Genomic DNA, 17,665 nt, shown 5'->3' with positions numbered 1-17,665 from the left:
GGCTGATTCACAAAAATGTTCTGTTTGGGATAATTTACATTTTGACTCTGTGGTTTAGATACTTTACTGGCATGCTATGTTCATTTTTATATATGCTTTATTCCCATAACAGGGAGAAAATTCCAAATAACTTTTCCTCTGTCCATTTGAATCATCCAGACAAGGCTTTTGCATCATTGACACAATCTTAATGTTTGATTTACAGACTGCATACTGCATATGCACACTATATGACAAGTTTCTTAGAAGCGATACCATTCTTTCGTTATACATTGGTGAATGAGGATTTAACTCTGCCTCACAGAGCAAAATCCTGATTGCCCAACATAAATCTAATACATGACTTGGAGAGTAAAAACTGCAGGAGAGACTGACTGAGCATCCTTTGAAAGTAGGCATGGGATTTTTAAGCTACAGCATGTGCATATACTACATATATATATATGTCTATAGTACATATACATATGTATATTTCATATATGCACAACAATTTCCAAGACAGCTATAAATTTCCACATGCATTAAACTATCTAAAAACATAGAAATAGGCAAGTGTAATAAGTGGAATTTTCTTAAATTATATTTGAACAATAAACAGCAAGAGTAATACTGCAAAGTACCGCTCTATTCTCATTTATATCTACAATAAAATTCTATGAACAGTTGTTTCCCAAAACATACCCCAATAAAATAAAATAAAAAAGGTAACACCCAGTGTCCTATATTTGTATATTTATGGTCAGTTAAAAAAAAAGAAGTAAAAGAAAGACAAGAATAAAAGAGCCCCACTCAGAGGTGCATATTTACATTCTTCAAACTGTAGCGGTGAAAAATAATTCTATTAAGTGCAGGACATTCCTAGTGTTGCAGTAGTGACATTTTTAACAAGTCTTCATGAAAACATTTCTTTTGTCTTTACAGTGATGCATTCCAGGACTATGTGACAATTCTATCTTCCCCTTCACTTGCAGCCCGTGGTAGAGTCTGGATTGAAAAGCTCCTTGTATAACGGAGGAAACAGTGTATTCACTATATCTGGATGAGATTGCTTAAATACCTGCAGTTTCTCTCCATGCAAGTTGCAAAGTGCAGTAATTGTTGGTATCTTGGCTACTAACTGCAAGGGGGAAAAAAGAGTAAGAAAGTGTTTAGGAGAAAGCAGGGTTTCCAGAATGAACAGAGGTAGCATCCTGTTGGGTGGAAGAGTAACTGAGAATAGTGAAACCTGTTTAAAATGACCACCTCAACTGGCAATATTAAATTGCCTAGAAGAAACTGGTTTTTAATTAAAGGCCAAACACAATTGTCCTAGAAACCTTAGTGTTACTTTAAAGTGGCCATTTAAGAAATAGGGCTGCATATTGGAGGTGGTCCTTAACGAAGTCACATTCCCATAATAGCACCAAATAAAACCGCTAATGGTTAGAGTGAAAAAGAAGGAAATAAGAATAGAAATAACTCCCTTTCTTTTCCCTAGAAAAACTAAGCATATAGCATGCTGCTGTAAACTGAATCAAAATACCACTACATAAACCTATAGAATTTTCTGTGGAAAGTAACATATTTTTGGTCTAACAGCAGATTTTTGTGCAGTTACATGAGGAGCCTACCTAATTAAAATGTCTCCATTTCCTCTGAATTTACAGTTTATGAAATGCATGCCACACATTTCATAGTCCTTCCTTTGGCAAAACTCTGACTGAAATTAATGGGAGGTTTTTTAATTTATTTATTTTGTTTTATTTATTTATTTACTGGGACTTCAGTATTAGGCCTTGCTTTTCTGATGAGTTTCAATATCTTTTTTACAGTAGTACATATATTTGACAAATATGAAATCTCTAAAAATTACAAAATAAGTATCCTGTGAGCCTTACAGAGGACATGAAAAAAGCAGAGGGCCAGATGTGCCAGGCACTCTCCATTTGATTTTCTAGAACAATGTGCCTGCACTTTCCCCCAGTGTTAGCAGATATGTGTATAGGAGCATTTCAGTAAGAAGCCTTACCAACCCAATTGATAAAGCTATTGTCTTGGTTCTACTGAAATCTGGAAGGGACCATCTCACTTCAAGTCTTACGATTTTATTTCTCTTTTAAACAATTACAATTACAGCAACTCAGAAGCAAAATAGTTTGGCCAATAGAATAAAGAATAAATACCAGATTTACTCAGGATGATCTATGGCTGTGAACTGTCAGGAATAACTCAATGCTATGTTCCCCTTATGTGATTACAAATTCCAGAATTTTTTACCCCCTCAGTCGAACAACTGAAACACAATATTATAAAATGGTAACACTTTCTTTCTTACCCTTATTCAGTGGGGAAATATATTAAGACTGAGCTTGCTTTCTGAATTCTTATATTAATATCTTCCAGAGTCTTCTGACTCTCATTCTCAGTGAATTCTTTAAAAAAAAAGATTACATTTTGAATACTGCATTAGATAATTTGGTAATGACTAAATTGCCACTTCACCTTTGGCAGCATATTGCTGTTCCTCCACTTTGAAATCATCCTTTATCAAAGCCTTACTTTGGTTATCAAATATATAAGAAGCGTTATAATAGAATTGCTATGTACATGTTGGCAACACTCCTGAATCTTAGGAACACTTGTTCCGTTAATATAGTCATGAACTAGCATGTTCAAAAGATCTACCTTTGCCAAGGTCTCATCATCAAGATGGTTCTTCTGAATCACATGTTGAAGTGCAAAATAAATCTTTTCCTGAAGTTTCTGGACCTTTCTTGGTTCTATTAGCCAGGCTCGATCTGACAAAGAAGAAAGACAAGGACTAAAGCCAACAAGAACAAGGAAGGAAGGCTCATCCACACATAGGCACCACATACCACGCTGACAAGGGTTAATAATGCACCTCAATGCTGATATAACGTTGTCCTTGGGAGCCAAAAAAATCTTACCGCATTATAGGTAAAACCGCGTTATTTCGAACTCGCTTTGATCCAGCATAGTGCGCAGACCCCCACCCCCCTGGAGTGCTGCTTTACCGTGTTATAGACTCATAGATTTTAAGGTCAGAAGGGATCATTATAATCATCTAGTCTGACCTCCTGCACAATGCAGGCCACAGAATCTCACCCATCCACTCCTGTAACAAACCCCTAACCTATGTCTGAGTTATTGAAATCCTCAAATTGTGGTTTGAAGACCTCAAGCTGCAGAGAATCCTCCAGCAAGTGACCCGTGCCCCATGCTGCAGAGGAAGGCGAAAAACCTTAGAATTCGTGTTATATCGGGTTGTGTTATATTGGGGTAGAGGTATAATTGCATTATGCTGAGGGACTGCTATGCTATTAACATATGATTTCAGAGTCAGAATATTATGAACTATTTTAAGATCATCTGAGAGTTCAAGTCATGGACATGAAGTACGTACTTGCTACCAATGCACTGCCTTTACATGTTTGAACTTGACTATATGGACTTTAAAAAAAGGACAAAAGAGAGAAAGATGTGACAAAATGGACAAACTCCTGCAAAAAAATTAAACAAGGTCCAAGTAATTCGTTTATTCTCTGTTGTTTTCTAGTTCATATTTCTCTATTTCATATCTCACAGGTGAAATACAAGTAATGCTATCTGAGCATCTATTGAGTACAGAAAGAATAAACAAACTGATCAAAGTGGTCACACCACTTTGAGAGTAATAAAATATAACAATTTTAAAATTAAAAATTAAATAAACTAAAGTCTCAACTGGGCTAACATTTTGAGACCAACATTTAAGTCTAAATGAACAGAAATAGTTTCCTCGAAAAGAATTTCTTAATACTTTCGATGAATTTTTTTGTTGCAACATCTTGAAGTGCAATTATTTAAAATATGGCAGCAGATAAAATAAACTCTAAATTATCTGGGAGAATATGTCTACAGAAATAGCTGCTTGGAACCTATCTTGCTTGTACTGAGGTCAAAGGCAAAACTCTTCCTGATTTCAGTGAAAGAAGAGGATCTATATTCTCCCAATTCATGGTTTCCTGAAACAACCATATGGCAAGTGGGGTAGCAGATCTTGATTCAATTCTGAGTCCATTAATACAATGCATTCACTCTCCCAGTAAACTTCTTTTGTTATTATGCTGCAAATCTCTCTCTCTCTCTCTGTCTATTCAGACTGGATCTTAGTAATAGTTTTTGGGTTTCCATCAGGAAATGAAACTCTATCTTAGTGCAGAAGATGAATTTTACAGAAAGAGCCAGGAGGTGCAGAAGAGCCCTTCCCCCATTCAGATGCTTTTTTTTTTTTAATTAGAGACAGAAGTGAAGTAATGGCACCGACTGGATTATTGTAAACTAACCATTAATATAATTTATCATACAGGCCAGATAATAGTGATGTTTCAACATATAATTAACAGGATACTATGATTTCGTCAGGCCCTGTGTGAGGAGAAGTGCATGAAAAGGGCGTAGCATGACAATATTGCTGTTTGGAACACACTAGTCTGAGCCTTTGCTGAAAAGAGACAGAGCTGAGATCTCCAGACACTGAACAGATGCTCAGAGAAAGGAACCTTGTTAGAAAGATAAAGAATCTTGTTCACATAAGGTAAACAACTGGATTCAGTAACAGCAGTGACAAGATTAGCTAAGAGCTTACATAACACCTGCCTAAGTGAACATAAATAATATTCAGCCTTCATATACTAAGTGCTAAATTTTATGCTGTCATAAAAACATGCACTCTAGTGGATTTAAACCAAGGCCCAGTGTGGCAGACTGGAGGAAAACAGATTTATCACTGAGGGATATTCCCCAAGGATTTCTCTCTTAATAATAAGCATGGGTTTAAAAATGAATCAGCGTTGTTGGTATAGTCTTTGTAAATTACATTTCGGTGTCTAATACTACAAATTAGGGCTGTTACGCATAAAGCATAACAGTTGTTAAGTTCATGACGAAGAAAATGTTTGTCATAGTTGTACATGGTGTTTCAACCCATCTGTCTGTTATATCATCCCTCCCCATACGTAAACACACACACTGCAGAAAGAAGTGGCACATACTATTCACTTTGAAATTTGTTTCCTTGTGATGTGGGAGAGAAAAATCGATTGCAAGTGTCTTTATGTCTGTGTGTAGGAAAGACCCATTCAGGAGATGAAAGGTAGACTGATGGGATATTACAGTAACTAATCTTGTGTCTCTGAAGAGCAGCTGAAATTCCTAGTTGGAGCACAGTGAATATGAGTTTGGTAGTTGCTCCTGTTTATCTAAAGGACACAACTCCCAAACAGCTTGCTATACCCAGTCATTTCTGGTCCAGAGAGGCACAGCACTTGAGTCTGTAGTAGGGCTGTTGTATAGCAAGACTGAATGCATTAGCAAAGTTAATGGGGAAGCTTTCAGAACACTTGCCTGGAGTTTAATTATCTCAAAGTCAGGGCTGAGTCACTCACTTTTCTGAGCACTAAATGCATCCACAAATGGTTTAGAAAAAGTAGAAATGAGCAAGAGATTCTCAGTTGACAGCAAATACTAGTACCAAGTAGAAACATTTAGTACTTTCCAAATTATGGGGTATTTAGAGGACCACAGGGATGAATCAGTATTTTGATATTTATGTACCTGTAGTTTAGCACATCTCATAAAAGGCTGCATCAAAAGCAACTAAAGTTAATGGGAATCTTTCCATTTCTTTACCTGGGTTTGGATCAGGCCTAAAGCAGGTGCCCTAGTCTTAGAATTATCAGTAGTGTTTTGCTACCATATCTTGCTGGCTGGCTGAAGCAGTAATTTGCTCTTCCTTCCTGTATTGTCTGAGACATAACACTGGGTAGAAATTTGATTTCACTGAAGTTTCTCTAACTCCCAAACACATTCAACTACTGCATTTGTTACGTCTTTTCTATGGATGTGCTGTACTAGCCTAATCCAAAGCCGATTGAAGTGAATGGAAAGTTTCCCATTGATTTAAATATTCCTTGGATCAGATCCTATGTTTCCAAGTCATTGTTGTAAGACATCAAATTGGAACACAACTCAATGAAGATTTAAATACAAAGACACAAGGATTCCACCTCTGCACATTGTGAAGGTTTTGTAATATAAAACAAAGCTCGGCTGGAGAAGTATGATTCTGCTCACAGCTCTGCTGCTGTCCTTTCTCCTGTGGCTGAGGAACCTTCCCGCCAAGAAAACATCCTGGAAAAACAGCTTTACATCCTGTGACTCCATCAAAGAAGCTAAAGGTACTAACCTGCAGCAAGTACTCACTGGATCATCCCTTCCAACACTGAGCAAACTGTTACAGAACACAAAATCTCCTGTAGAAATAACAAGGACCAGGATCCTTGCAGCACATGTTTTTATGAAGATATCAAGCGTGTTGACACCATCCGTGCTAGTCTAATTTTATCTAAATTAATCTCCTCCACAGATGTGACAAAGGGCAGAGCAAACTAGAGGAGGCCAGGAGCAGAACTGTGTGAATTTTGTGTGTGTGTGTGTGTGGGGGGGGGGAATTTGTGTGAAGGAGTTAGGTGCACAATACCTATTAACTTTCAGTGGACAAGTGCTTTTCCCTAAGGTGCTTTTTAAAAATCCCACACCGAATTGTGAACTTGTCCACTAGATTCAGCTTGTGATCTGATCCAATCACCTATGGTCCAAACCCTTTTTCTTCTGCTTTTCCATTAACATTCATGCAGCCAGTATGTTTTCAAACACATATGTGTAACTATGGGTATTTTGTGCAAATGAGCATATTCCCATGACAATAAACACATTTCTGACTGGCCCTTGTACAGGTGCGCACTATGGGGAAGGCCCTTGCCCTGCTTGCTCCCATCCCACATAAGAAGCCAGTCACAGTCCCTGCCATCCCTATACTCTACCAAAGGCAGAGCGAGCAACCATGAGAGTGCCTGCTACCTCAGAGTGGGAAGGAAAGAGCTGAGGCCCTGTGCTTCCTGGAATTCAAGAAGGAATATGCTTCCCTGAGGCACAATCTCTCTCAGAGGTCCACGTGGGGAAATGCTGTTCTGCCTCACTTGCAATTGGTACCTATGCCTATCACACACAGTCTGCCTCCCCATCTCTTTCTAGTGTTCCTATTTTTCTTCCTTCACCTTATGATGGTGCTGTTGAATGTTGAAGAGACAATACTTGGCTCAGATCCAGCGTTATTTTTCTATCATTCAGTTCAGGTTCTGAACAGCTGGCCAGAATGTTCTGGATAACAGGCAGGTCATAAATCTGCCTACCTGTGGCTCTTTAGGCTGGTGTAGCCATATTTTGTTGTGAGCCTATTTCCAGTAGGTTAACTGCTGTCGATATAATGTATTAAAGAAAACTTTAGAGAATTATCCAGACAACTCTTCAATTACTTAATGTGCCAGTTTGAGTAGGAACAACAGCTGGCAAAAAAAAAAAAAATATGAACAAGGATGCAGTGAAAAAGAGGATTCATCAAAATACATGGAGATAACTACCTGGTGATATCAGAACAGCAGATGAAAACAATGCAATCTCTTCCTCAGTCAGCTGTAAGGAACATAAATTCTTTGCAAAGTCAAACGCTTCATTCACCAGATCATCAGAACCTACAGATCACAGAGAACAAAGTCAATGCTAGAAATTTATCAGCTCTTTAGAATCCCTTGAAAAGCTGCTTGTTTTGATGTCAAGTGTGTGTGTGTGAGTGTGCATGCACCTGAGCGAGAGAAAGAAAGAGTGCAAGTGAGTGAGCAAGTGTTCTGCTTAGGCGAACACTTTAATTGACCTCTGAATTTGCACTCACATGGAAAGTGAGGCTATTTTAAAAAGTAACATTTGAAGTTGCATATCACTAAAACTTTCAGTGAATCCCAGTAAAAAGTGTGAAACACTCTGCCTCTGAAAACTCCAAAGAAAAATCAAGAAAAAAAAATGTCTTTTGCAATGTCATTCAGAGATGTTAGCCAAGAATTTTCTTTCTCGCTTTAAAGGAAATCTTGTTTTTGAAACTAAAATGACATCTGCAAAAGGAATCTGACTAATACAGAACAGTCATCTCCTACAACATCCCATCAGATAGCAAGATAAGATAGCCTTCTTAGAAGTTTGGAGAAAAACATGCTGTAGGACAAAGAAAATCAGCTAAACATACATGGAATGTTTATATATGATGTATATATAAGCAGTGAGCTAAATATATACTAAATACTACCAATATCGAAACCTTCATTGGCTTTGGTCCTGACTGCTGAATGGTTAACAGGTTAATTATTCTCACAACCAGAACACTGACATCATTTATAAGGTAACACTATGGGCAAGGTAGCAGTCATCAAGCATGTACATATAGTGATGAGGAATGAAACAGTTGCTCTACCAAACAAATCAGAATGAACCTGAGCTGTGCCTGAATTTTTCTCAAGGTTTAGAGTATTCTGGATAACCCCTTGGTGCCCCCTCATGACCTTTGTGGGATCCATGCATCCATCCATCTACCTAAGCCACCAGGCCAAAAATAGACTTCATCCACTTACCCCTTCTGCAACATTCACCTTCCTTTCACACAGGTTTCAATTTTGAAGCCATTCTTTTAGCTGATATTATGCATCAGTGCAAATGTCAAGCACAAATGAGGTCGGGATCATTATAGGCCAAATTCTGAAATCTTCATTCATATTTTACTCAGTCCTTATGTGGCACACTGCCAGAGTGTATCTTGCAAACCTCCCATTGCTCCTTTTCTACTAAAGGAAATTAGCCTGCTACTGCTAGCAGCTAATGGAGTTACTTTGTTAGCTTAAATGGCAGTTCCCTGTTCTTCAGTGCTAAAGGTAAAGGATTCAAAAGCTGCTAATGACTTTTTGTTGGGAGGGTGATTACATTTAGAAAGGTAAATCTCCCACTCACTCCAGAATTTGTAATGGGTGAAAATAAAAAAGGCAAACCTACCCAAAGCTTTGAACATTTGCATTCCTCCATACTTTCCTTCAAACAGAACAGTGTTGTTGAGTGGGTTGAAGGCACGGCACATTCTCACCAAAACCACTTCCAAGCAGCCTTTTGGACAAGGAAAGAGTATGAAAACTACACACGCTTCATTCCTGGGATGTTTCAAGGCACTTTTGAAAGCAGAATGTATTAAATTTCAAAACAGTTTCTTAGCAAAATACCAATGAACAGAAACAATCTTGGGCACAAATGGTGGGATTTACAGGGTGGGAGGAGGGGCCTTAAGCACCTAAGTCCAATATTATGTGTCACTGGCATTCACAACACCCTGCTCAGCAGCCCCCTAACCCTGTAGGTGCCTAAAATCACTAAGGCCCAGATCCACAGAGGTATTCCCATTTCTAACTTCCACTGGTTTCAACAGAAGTTAGGAGCCTAAATATCTTTGTAGATCTGGGCCTAAGTGCCTAAGTTTCCACTACTGAAGTCCCCCGGGTGCCTAAATGTCAGCAGCGGGGTAAGTGCACACCTGCCTAAACCCTGACACTGCACAGCAGTTTGGTGTCTAACTCATGCCTAAACCCCAGATGGGATTAAAAACCTAGGTATTCCCCCACCTATCTGGGGTATCGATCTGGTAGACGTGCTCAGAGCATGTTGAAACTCACACAAAACAGCAGGAGGAGGATGTTGTGCCCCCTCCTTATGACCTTTAGCCCTCCCCCGGGGCATTGGAGACCCTGGTTCAATTTCCACCTCTACCTAGTGTGGCACAGGGATCTGAACTTGAGTTTTCCATCTCCCAGAAAAAATGCCCTCATCCCAGGGCTATGGGATATTATGGAACAGGCCTCTTTCAGTCTCTTTTGTTGAAGCTGTTCTACTTTGATTCCCAGGCCCCATTTCTGTAATGCCAGTTCATATTTAATTATTTGTAAACAGCTGATCAACTTCAACAAGAGAGATTTAGAGAGCCCTATCCCAAAATATACCATAGCCCAGTGGCTGGAGCACACCCCTGTTAAAATCCCTTCTTTATATCAGGCAGAAGTGGAGTTGAACACAGGGTTTCCCATCCCAGATGAGTACTCTAAGCCCTAGGCTAAAAGTTGCAATGGTGGTTTCTTCCACCACCACTACCTTTACAAGTGCCAGTAAAAAAATTCATTTTCAGATTTTGTTTCGTTTGACCTGAAATAGAGTTTTTTGATGCACTGATATTTTTCACAATTTTTTTAATTTTTTGATTTTCAGAAATGTCAGCGAACTGAAAAATCCATTATTTGCCCGGCTGTACCTAAATGTTAAGTGCTGCAATATGGAGTGTTGCAGCATCTCTCCCCATTATGAATCACACCCAAACACCACACAACCTACACATTTGATGATCCGTGAGGCCAGCTGAATTGGTTACTCACAAAACAGCGAGATCTCCTCTGTGGCTGTGGGATCTGAGTAGGAGACAATTTACCCTCCAATCTCTGCCTCTGGGACTGACCAGAGAGGGAAGCAATTCACGATCCAGTCCCATTTCCCTGAAGTTTAGGGCTTCACTTTTGCTAAGGACTGTGCAAATTGCCTTGCTATCCCTAATTTCAGTAGTAGAGCTGGTCAAACATTTTCTGATTAAAAGTTGTTTTTTTAAAGGGTTTCATTAAATTTTTTTTTTACAGTGAAAGGTTTTGAAAAAGCATCCTCAAATTTTTCTATGAAAAGAAAAAAATTAGGAAAACACTTCAATTTTTTTCTGCAATTTTTTAAGTTTTTCCATTTAGAAAAACTATTATGGGGGTTTTCACACTTTCTGATAGTTTTCCAATGTTTTCTGGTTTGAAAACTGTAACAAAGTGTTTTCTGAGAGTAAATTAACTTGAAAGTGGAAGTTCTACTTTTAAATGTAAAAAGTTCCCCCTCCCCTCACTTATCCACACTGTTTCCATGATGTGTTCAGTTGGAAAACTGTAAGAAAGTGTGAAACGTAGGTTTCCCCCTATTTCTCATAATGGAAAAAGAGAGGAAACAGTCAGAGGGTGTGGAATGTGAGGGGAAAAATAACACTGTCACATTTTTAAACTCTACCACAGGGAAACCAGAATTTCCTAACAGGAAAAATTCAAAGGGGGATTTTTATCGGAAACTGTGGGAAAAATCCCAGAATTCTGGCTAGCTCTGCTCAATATTAGCAGCATGAGGGGCAGTAAAACCTTAGCAGTTTATACACTCTGCAGCTAATTGGGGTTCTCTTACAATACATTTTATGTCCAAATGTCATTGAACATTTTTTTGAAGCACTATTGTTTCTTTTGCTTTACCAGCCAAATGAATAAGGTTGTTTAATTCAGAAGCTGGAATGTTAATAATGATATTATTAATTATTCTCATGCTAAGATCCTTCTCTTCCAGGGAATCTTTTGTATTCCTCTTGGAACCCTACAGGTCCTCTTATTTTTCTGCAGTTTGCATCTTGGTCCCATATTACAGCCACATCCTTCTGAGCAAAGACTGGATCACACTATCTCTTTCAGAATTGCCTGAGAGTTCTCTATTGAAGGACACAAGGCACTTCTCTAGCTCAAAGAAGCTGCCTCATGCTATATCCCAGCCTCTGCCAGATCCAGGGACCAGGATAGTACAGAGTAATGCAGTTAATAATCAGTAGCAGCTTGTTTGATAATACCATTTTGTCCTACTGAGTGACATGAAGTTATTGCAAGGTCACAATTCCTAATAACTAAATGTCATCAGAGTGCGTCTTAAAATGATTATTCTGAAAGAAGGGCAGGAATTGCTGTGTGACATGACAGAAAAACTACCCCTCCCCCCCCACACAATGCACACACACAACAGTGTCAATGCATGCTGCCACAATCCAACCACGCTCACTCCGGTATTAATTATTGCCAGCAGGGATTTCTCTTACTAAGTACTGACATAAGATTATCGGTATTGCTGTAGCATCATTAAAATGGTGAGAGTTAACCAGAGAGGCAGGGCCCAGCTAGATGGATTTGATTCGCTAAAATCAAGTGGCAGTTTTAGGGGCAGCAGTTTGGTGATTCAGCCAGCTCAACTCAATAATACTTTACACTATATGTCAAACTGGGGATTGTGGCTTCTGCAATTAACAGAAAGTTTTTCTGTAAATGAAAAGCATAATTGACTTTAGAGGGAATGGGTTCTGAAGAAATGAATGTTATTAACGCAGAAGATCATGTAGGGTTCACGTGTGTGGGAGGGAAGGTTGTGATGGGGAGAAGTAAGGTTATTTGAAGAGAGAATGACTGACTAAACCACTCACCTGATTTAAGGAGTAGAATTTGATCATTTTGACAGAGCTCCATGAAGCCTGTTATCCGCTTTGCAAACTCCACTACGTACTGAATAGCATGAGTGATCTGGATGGCACACTGTTGCCATAACGCTTCTCTTGTCTTCCAAAGGAAACATGCAATAAAAAATAAAGCAGTAAGCAAACATAATGTTCAGAGGCAAAACAACACAATGCTGTGTCACACAAAGTGTGTAATTTAGATTTTATAATAGACAGAGCTGGTAGTGCCACTTCCAATCAAGGTTGCCCGACTCTTCTCATTATAAGACCCTATTTTCAGTTGCTTATAACTTTGCTAAACTTTAACTTTTGGAGCTGAAATTTTCCAAGCTGAGTGTCTGCTTCTGACAAATATTTTTTTTGGAAAAATACAGCCAAATCATGTCACCCTTGTACAAGAACAAGGCTAGTGACAAATACATTGTTTTGCTCATGTAAAATTTTTTTTGAAAAGCTCTAATGCCTCAATGCTTTGGAGGAAGGACTTGATAGCTGAGCCTTTGACAATCTTTCTGTGCCTCAGTTCCCCATCTGTACAATGGGGATAACACCCCCTCACCTGACAGGGATGTTGTGAAAATAAATTCATTCATATATGTGAAGCCCTCTGAGACTATAATGATGAGAACCATAGAAAAGCTCATGAAGAAATTAATAGTTCTCTTTTTAGAACAAGGTTTGGCTAGAGTGCAGTAAACAAGATGTGGGGCTGCACATTGAACAAGGAGGAGAAAAGAAAATATTGAATAGATGCTCATTTAGAAAGCACTGTCATTCTGTGCACTGGATTTGTCAAGCTCCTGTAGAAAAAAAATCGTATTTGAGCATGTAGGTAAAGACTGTATCGTAATTCAGACATACAAGGGAGGGAGGTGAATTAAGATTGCACAGACTTAAAGCTGGCATTTCCTAACTTTTGAGCGCTTGACTTGACAACCTTTGTAATGTTTAAACATAGTTTTTTGTGTAATATATATATGGGCTAGATTAAAAAAAGTAACAGAGGAGTGGTGATGTTGAACGTTGCCACACCTATCTTTCAGGTGCCTAGAAAATCCCTGGGGTTCACGAAGCCCAAGTTCAGCAGTTAGACTCCTTATATAATCAACAGGGTGAATTAGGTGCCTCAGAGTGGAATTCTTGACTAAGCTAGCCAATGGGAGGTGCCTAGCCAAAGGATGTGTGCTAAGCCCTGCCCCTCTCTTGGAGAGAGGAGCTTCCCTCTGTTTGAGATTCTCAGTCTCCCCTTTCAAAGCTATTGGACTGTGGATGCATAATGAAGGAATCATGAGGGCAGAGAGGAGAGATAGGGTAAAAGCACTAGAATGACTCTGTAGCCTGCTGCTTAGAGTAATCACGTGTGAGACCCAGGATCCAGTCCCCTTGCTCTAATGACTTTTTAAATTGTTTATCCACAGTGGAACAGCTTCAGCATGAGAGACTGAAGAAGCCCTACATCAGAATATCCTATAGCCTACTGTTTAGAGCACACACCAGAGAGATGACAAGCCCCTGTTCAAATGCCTTCTATTCCTCAGGTGGAGGCGGGAGTTGAATTTGAGGGGGGCTCCCACATCCAGGGGAAGAAGTACCCTACCAAACATAATGAGAGAGGTCTTCTACCACCCAACTGTTTTGTGTAAGCTCATCTAAAGGGTCCTGCTCTGATAGGAGAATTCTGAGATTGTCTACCAGATCAGGAACCACAGGTGGATGTAAACCAAGGCCAAGTGTGGCAGACTGCAGCAAAACAGATTTATCGCAGAAGGATAATCTCTAAAGATTTCTCTCTCAATAACAATTACAGGCTTAAAAATGTCCTTTTGTGAATCTAGCCTATATCTATATCTATCTCTTTCTACAGATAGATATAAATTAATGACAACTAGGCAATGTAAATATGCAAATATATTGCTAGAAAAGGAAATAGACTAATGCTATTTAGTCACCTTGTTGAACATTTCTGCTGGGTTCAAAAACCTTTTCAAAACCACTGAAGTGTAATTACAGTCAGAACAATGACCGCACAAAATTGGGACCTTCTTGTTCAATTTATCACCTTTGTGTGTGTGCATATGCGTGCACAAGTGTATCTTTGGACTACATCTGCCACAAGTGAGTTTCAACTTCTGTTATCACTGGAGAGCCAACAGAGCAAACTGAACTCTATTCTGCTTTGTCTAAATTCTGATTGCTGAATCATTATTATTGGTGAAAATGAAAAAAGCAGAAGAACTCAGCTTGATTTCCACTTCTTAGGCTGAATTTGAAGAGCTGTAAGAGGGAGAAATATTCTGAACGAATTTGATATAGGAATCATAGGGGGGGAATAAATATACAACCAAATGAAGTCATTTTTACAGCCATTTTTCAACAGTATTACCACACTTTACAGAGTGTGTTAAATTCTGCATTATCTACTGTACTGTCGACAGGTGATGATTTACTTTCCGTGCAATAAAAAACATTCATTTTTCCACATGAAAATGGGGACAGTTTTAACAGTTGTTATAAATATGTTAAACAAATCTATCTTCTGTTTTGAAAAAATCTCTTCCAACATATGGAGTCCAATCCTGCTCCCATTAAAATCAACTGGAGCTTTGGGAAAAGATCAGACCCATGGAAACAAATTATTAATATGGGAGGCTGATTTTATCATCATTTCCTTTGCCCTGACATTATGCTACTAGCAAACACATCAATAAGCTGTTATTTCTATTTTAAAATGCCATTCTCACATCTTCAGTTGCCAAGTTCTTTTAATATCAAACTGCTATTTCCAACCCAAAGGTTTAAAACTTTAACTTGGTATTGATCAACAAGTCCTTGCCAAATATACTGCACTGAACCACCGGGGAAGGCGAAGCAAGAGAAGGAGTGATAGGGTATTGTACCTTGCTCTGGTATACTTTAATTTCTTCATATGTGTGGGTCTGCCATGCTAGCTGGTGTAGTTCATCCATTGTGTATTGACACGTCTCCAAATGGGACTTAATAATATTCTGTGCAATTCGATCTAAGAAATGAGGGGAAAGCAGAAAGTCACAATGAATAGTAATCTGTAATAGCAAAATTTTGAAGATATCAACATTGGGGGGGATAATCAGTAGATAATATATTTTATGGCATAGGAGACTGGACATTATCACATTTATCAATGTGAAATGTTTTCGTATTTATCTAGGTATTGTTTGCACTGTGGAAATGTTCCTTATTAAATCCAAAACCACAGGAAATTTGCTTGGTTGTGGACTACAAAATTAAAAATAGCAAGCCTTCGGGTGATAATACACCCAGTTAAAATTGGAAATGCACGTTTTATCTGTATCTGGATAGGCACACATTTTTAGAAACCCAGGATGGTATTTTCAAATGGATTTTGAAATGGAGCAGCAGCAGCAAAACCTCATACACAAATGACAATGTATTCCTCAGAAAGAGGCAGTACATTCAAGGTGCTGTAGCCAGACCTGGGCGTGGGAGGATAGCTTCTTCATCATTGCCTACATCATGCTCAATCTCTCATGTTGCAGCTGTTCCACTTTGTCTTAATAATTAATTATTCACTGGAGCAGGGACTGGAATCCAGGTGTTGTCCCTTTCAGATGAGTTCCCTAACCACCAGGCAACAGAGTCATTTTCTCATTCTCTCTCTGGCCCAATTAATATATAATTATTTATACAAAGTGGAACAACTGAAACTGGAGAGATTAAGAGAGACCCCACACCTCAGTGGTTTGATGGCTAGCACACTCATATGGAAGGGAGAAGATTTGGGTTCAAGTCCCTGCTCTGAAGCAAAGATTTGAACCTAGGGCTCTCATTTAACAGGTGAGCATCCTAACCATTGGGTTGTTAGGGGATAGGGAGTAGTGATGCTACAACCACTTTCTGAATGGTGCTTAACTCCCCCTGTGACTCTAATCCCAAAATCAAAGTAATTTCATTTTGAGGTTTCCTTTTTTCAAATGGAAGCAATTCCCAAAATCAGCATGAACTCACGAATATGATTTGGTCAACGTGAATTTGTATGTTGCTGTGAAAAAGAGTTGCAGCCACAATCTTTTACCCAGCTCTAGTAAGAACAACAAAAGGGCACATTAGTGACTGCGTAGGGTCTATACCATGTTATTGTCCAGGATGGAGAGGTGGAACCTTTATCCCAGGGTACCAGGCTGCTCTATTTTGTCACACAAATAACCTATCTGGTCATGCTGGGAAAAGGGATGAAAAAGAAAAGTCGGGAAGGGAGTAGAGAAGATATAGGAAAGTAAGAGAACTACAGCAGATAAGTCAGGGACTTGGGCTAAAATCTTCATAGAGACTAACGGCAGGTCTCAAGGCACTCATCTCTTGTACATACTGTGAGTGGAAGGGAAACTACTTTCCTCCACTTAAATCTGTCATGGCAAAAGCAGTAGTTTTACTAGCATGAAATGATCTGGGTGCCTAGCAGCTATGGAGTGGGTTAAAGCAGACCGTCAGTCCTGGCTTGTTCAGGTAGTGTTCTGGGGGAGAGGAGGTGGATTCCATTTACAGTTTTAGAAGGAAGCCACGTGAAAATTGACTTGTTATCATGGTTTTACCCAGAACTTAGATAAAGCCTAGCAGGCTCACTTTAAATATTTCAGTTTAATTCAATCTCCAAACTCAAATTATAACTGAGTAGAAAATTTTTTTTCCTCTTATTTACATGTGTAATTCAGAGTTACTTCACTGACTTCAGCTGAATTACTGTGGGTTTACACTGGTTCAAAGCAGAATTCAGCACAAGAACATTTATCATTTCCCAAGAAATTGCATAGTCCATTTGCTGTTGCTGTACAACCAAGATGTTAGAAAAAATTTCACATACTCATTGGTCAGGATCAATAATGAATTAATCTAATATAAATTATACTTAAAAATAAACCAGACTAGAATTACTTACTCATGTCTATAATATGTTTATAACATTTACTAATCATTTAACTCTTTCTAAACCACTTTTAAATGGAGAGTTAATAAATAGTTTGACCATTATGTAAAATATATAAATGTGTGCATATACAGTATGTATAATACTTATGCATAATATATGTGTTTATATTTTACACACACACACACACTTAATAAACAAGATGCTAAAAGATTCCTACATGCCACGTGGAAAAAATAGCTCCATGAACAAGGAGGCCCAGTTCTGTCCAACCACTGGGCAGTATGCAGCGTAAAACAGGGAAAAATTTGCCCCAAACTTCTGGTTTCATGTTAAAATTATGTTAACTTAGCTGAAGCAAGACTATGAAAATAGGGATTTATAAAATATGCCTCCCAAAACCTCCAGGGCATTTTTCAGGACTGAAAATTGTTTGCTAAAGGTGTGGCAAGCGCTAAAGATTTTATTGTCTCTTCCCCTATCTTAAGGGAAACAGAGAA

General features: G+C 38.7%; 1 protein-coding gene across 1 annotated transcript in view; it reads right to left on the bottom strand.

Moving 5' to 3' along the window:
- Nucleotides 1–512: 512 nt before the first annotated feature.
- Nucleotides 513–17,665, bottom strand: part of RORB (RAR related orphan receptor B) — a 174,382-nt gene continuing 157,229 nt past the window's right edge. Inside the window, exons 5-10 of the mRNA XM_050944198.1 lie at nt 15,142–15,263; nt 12,212–12,344; nt 8,914–9,021; nt 7,461–7,571; nt 2,665–2,777; nt 513–1,117 (exon numbers count right to left, since the gene is read on the bottom strand). Coding sequence (XP_050800155.1) covers nt 962–1,117; nt 2,665–2,777; nt 7,461–7,571; nt 8,914–9,021; nt 12,212–12,344; nt 15,142–15,263 — 743 coding nt within the window. The 3' untranslated portion in view covers nt 513–961. The remainder of the gene's footprint in view (nt 1,118–2,664; nt 2,778–7,460; nt 7,572–8,913; nt 9,022–12,211; nt 12,345–15,141; nt 15,264–17,665) is intronic.

Source organism: Gopherus flavomarginatus, chromosome 3, assembly GCF_025201925.1.
Source record: "Gopherus flavomarginatus isolate rGopFla2 chromosome 3, rGopFla2.mat.asm, whole genome shotgun sequence".
NCBI classification, from domain to species: Eukaryota; Metazoa; Chordata; order Testudines; family Testudinidae; genus Gopherus; species Gopherus flavomarginatus.
Note: the sequence above shows the minus strand (reverse complement) of the source record. Positions and strands in the feature narration are given on the sequence as shown.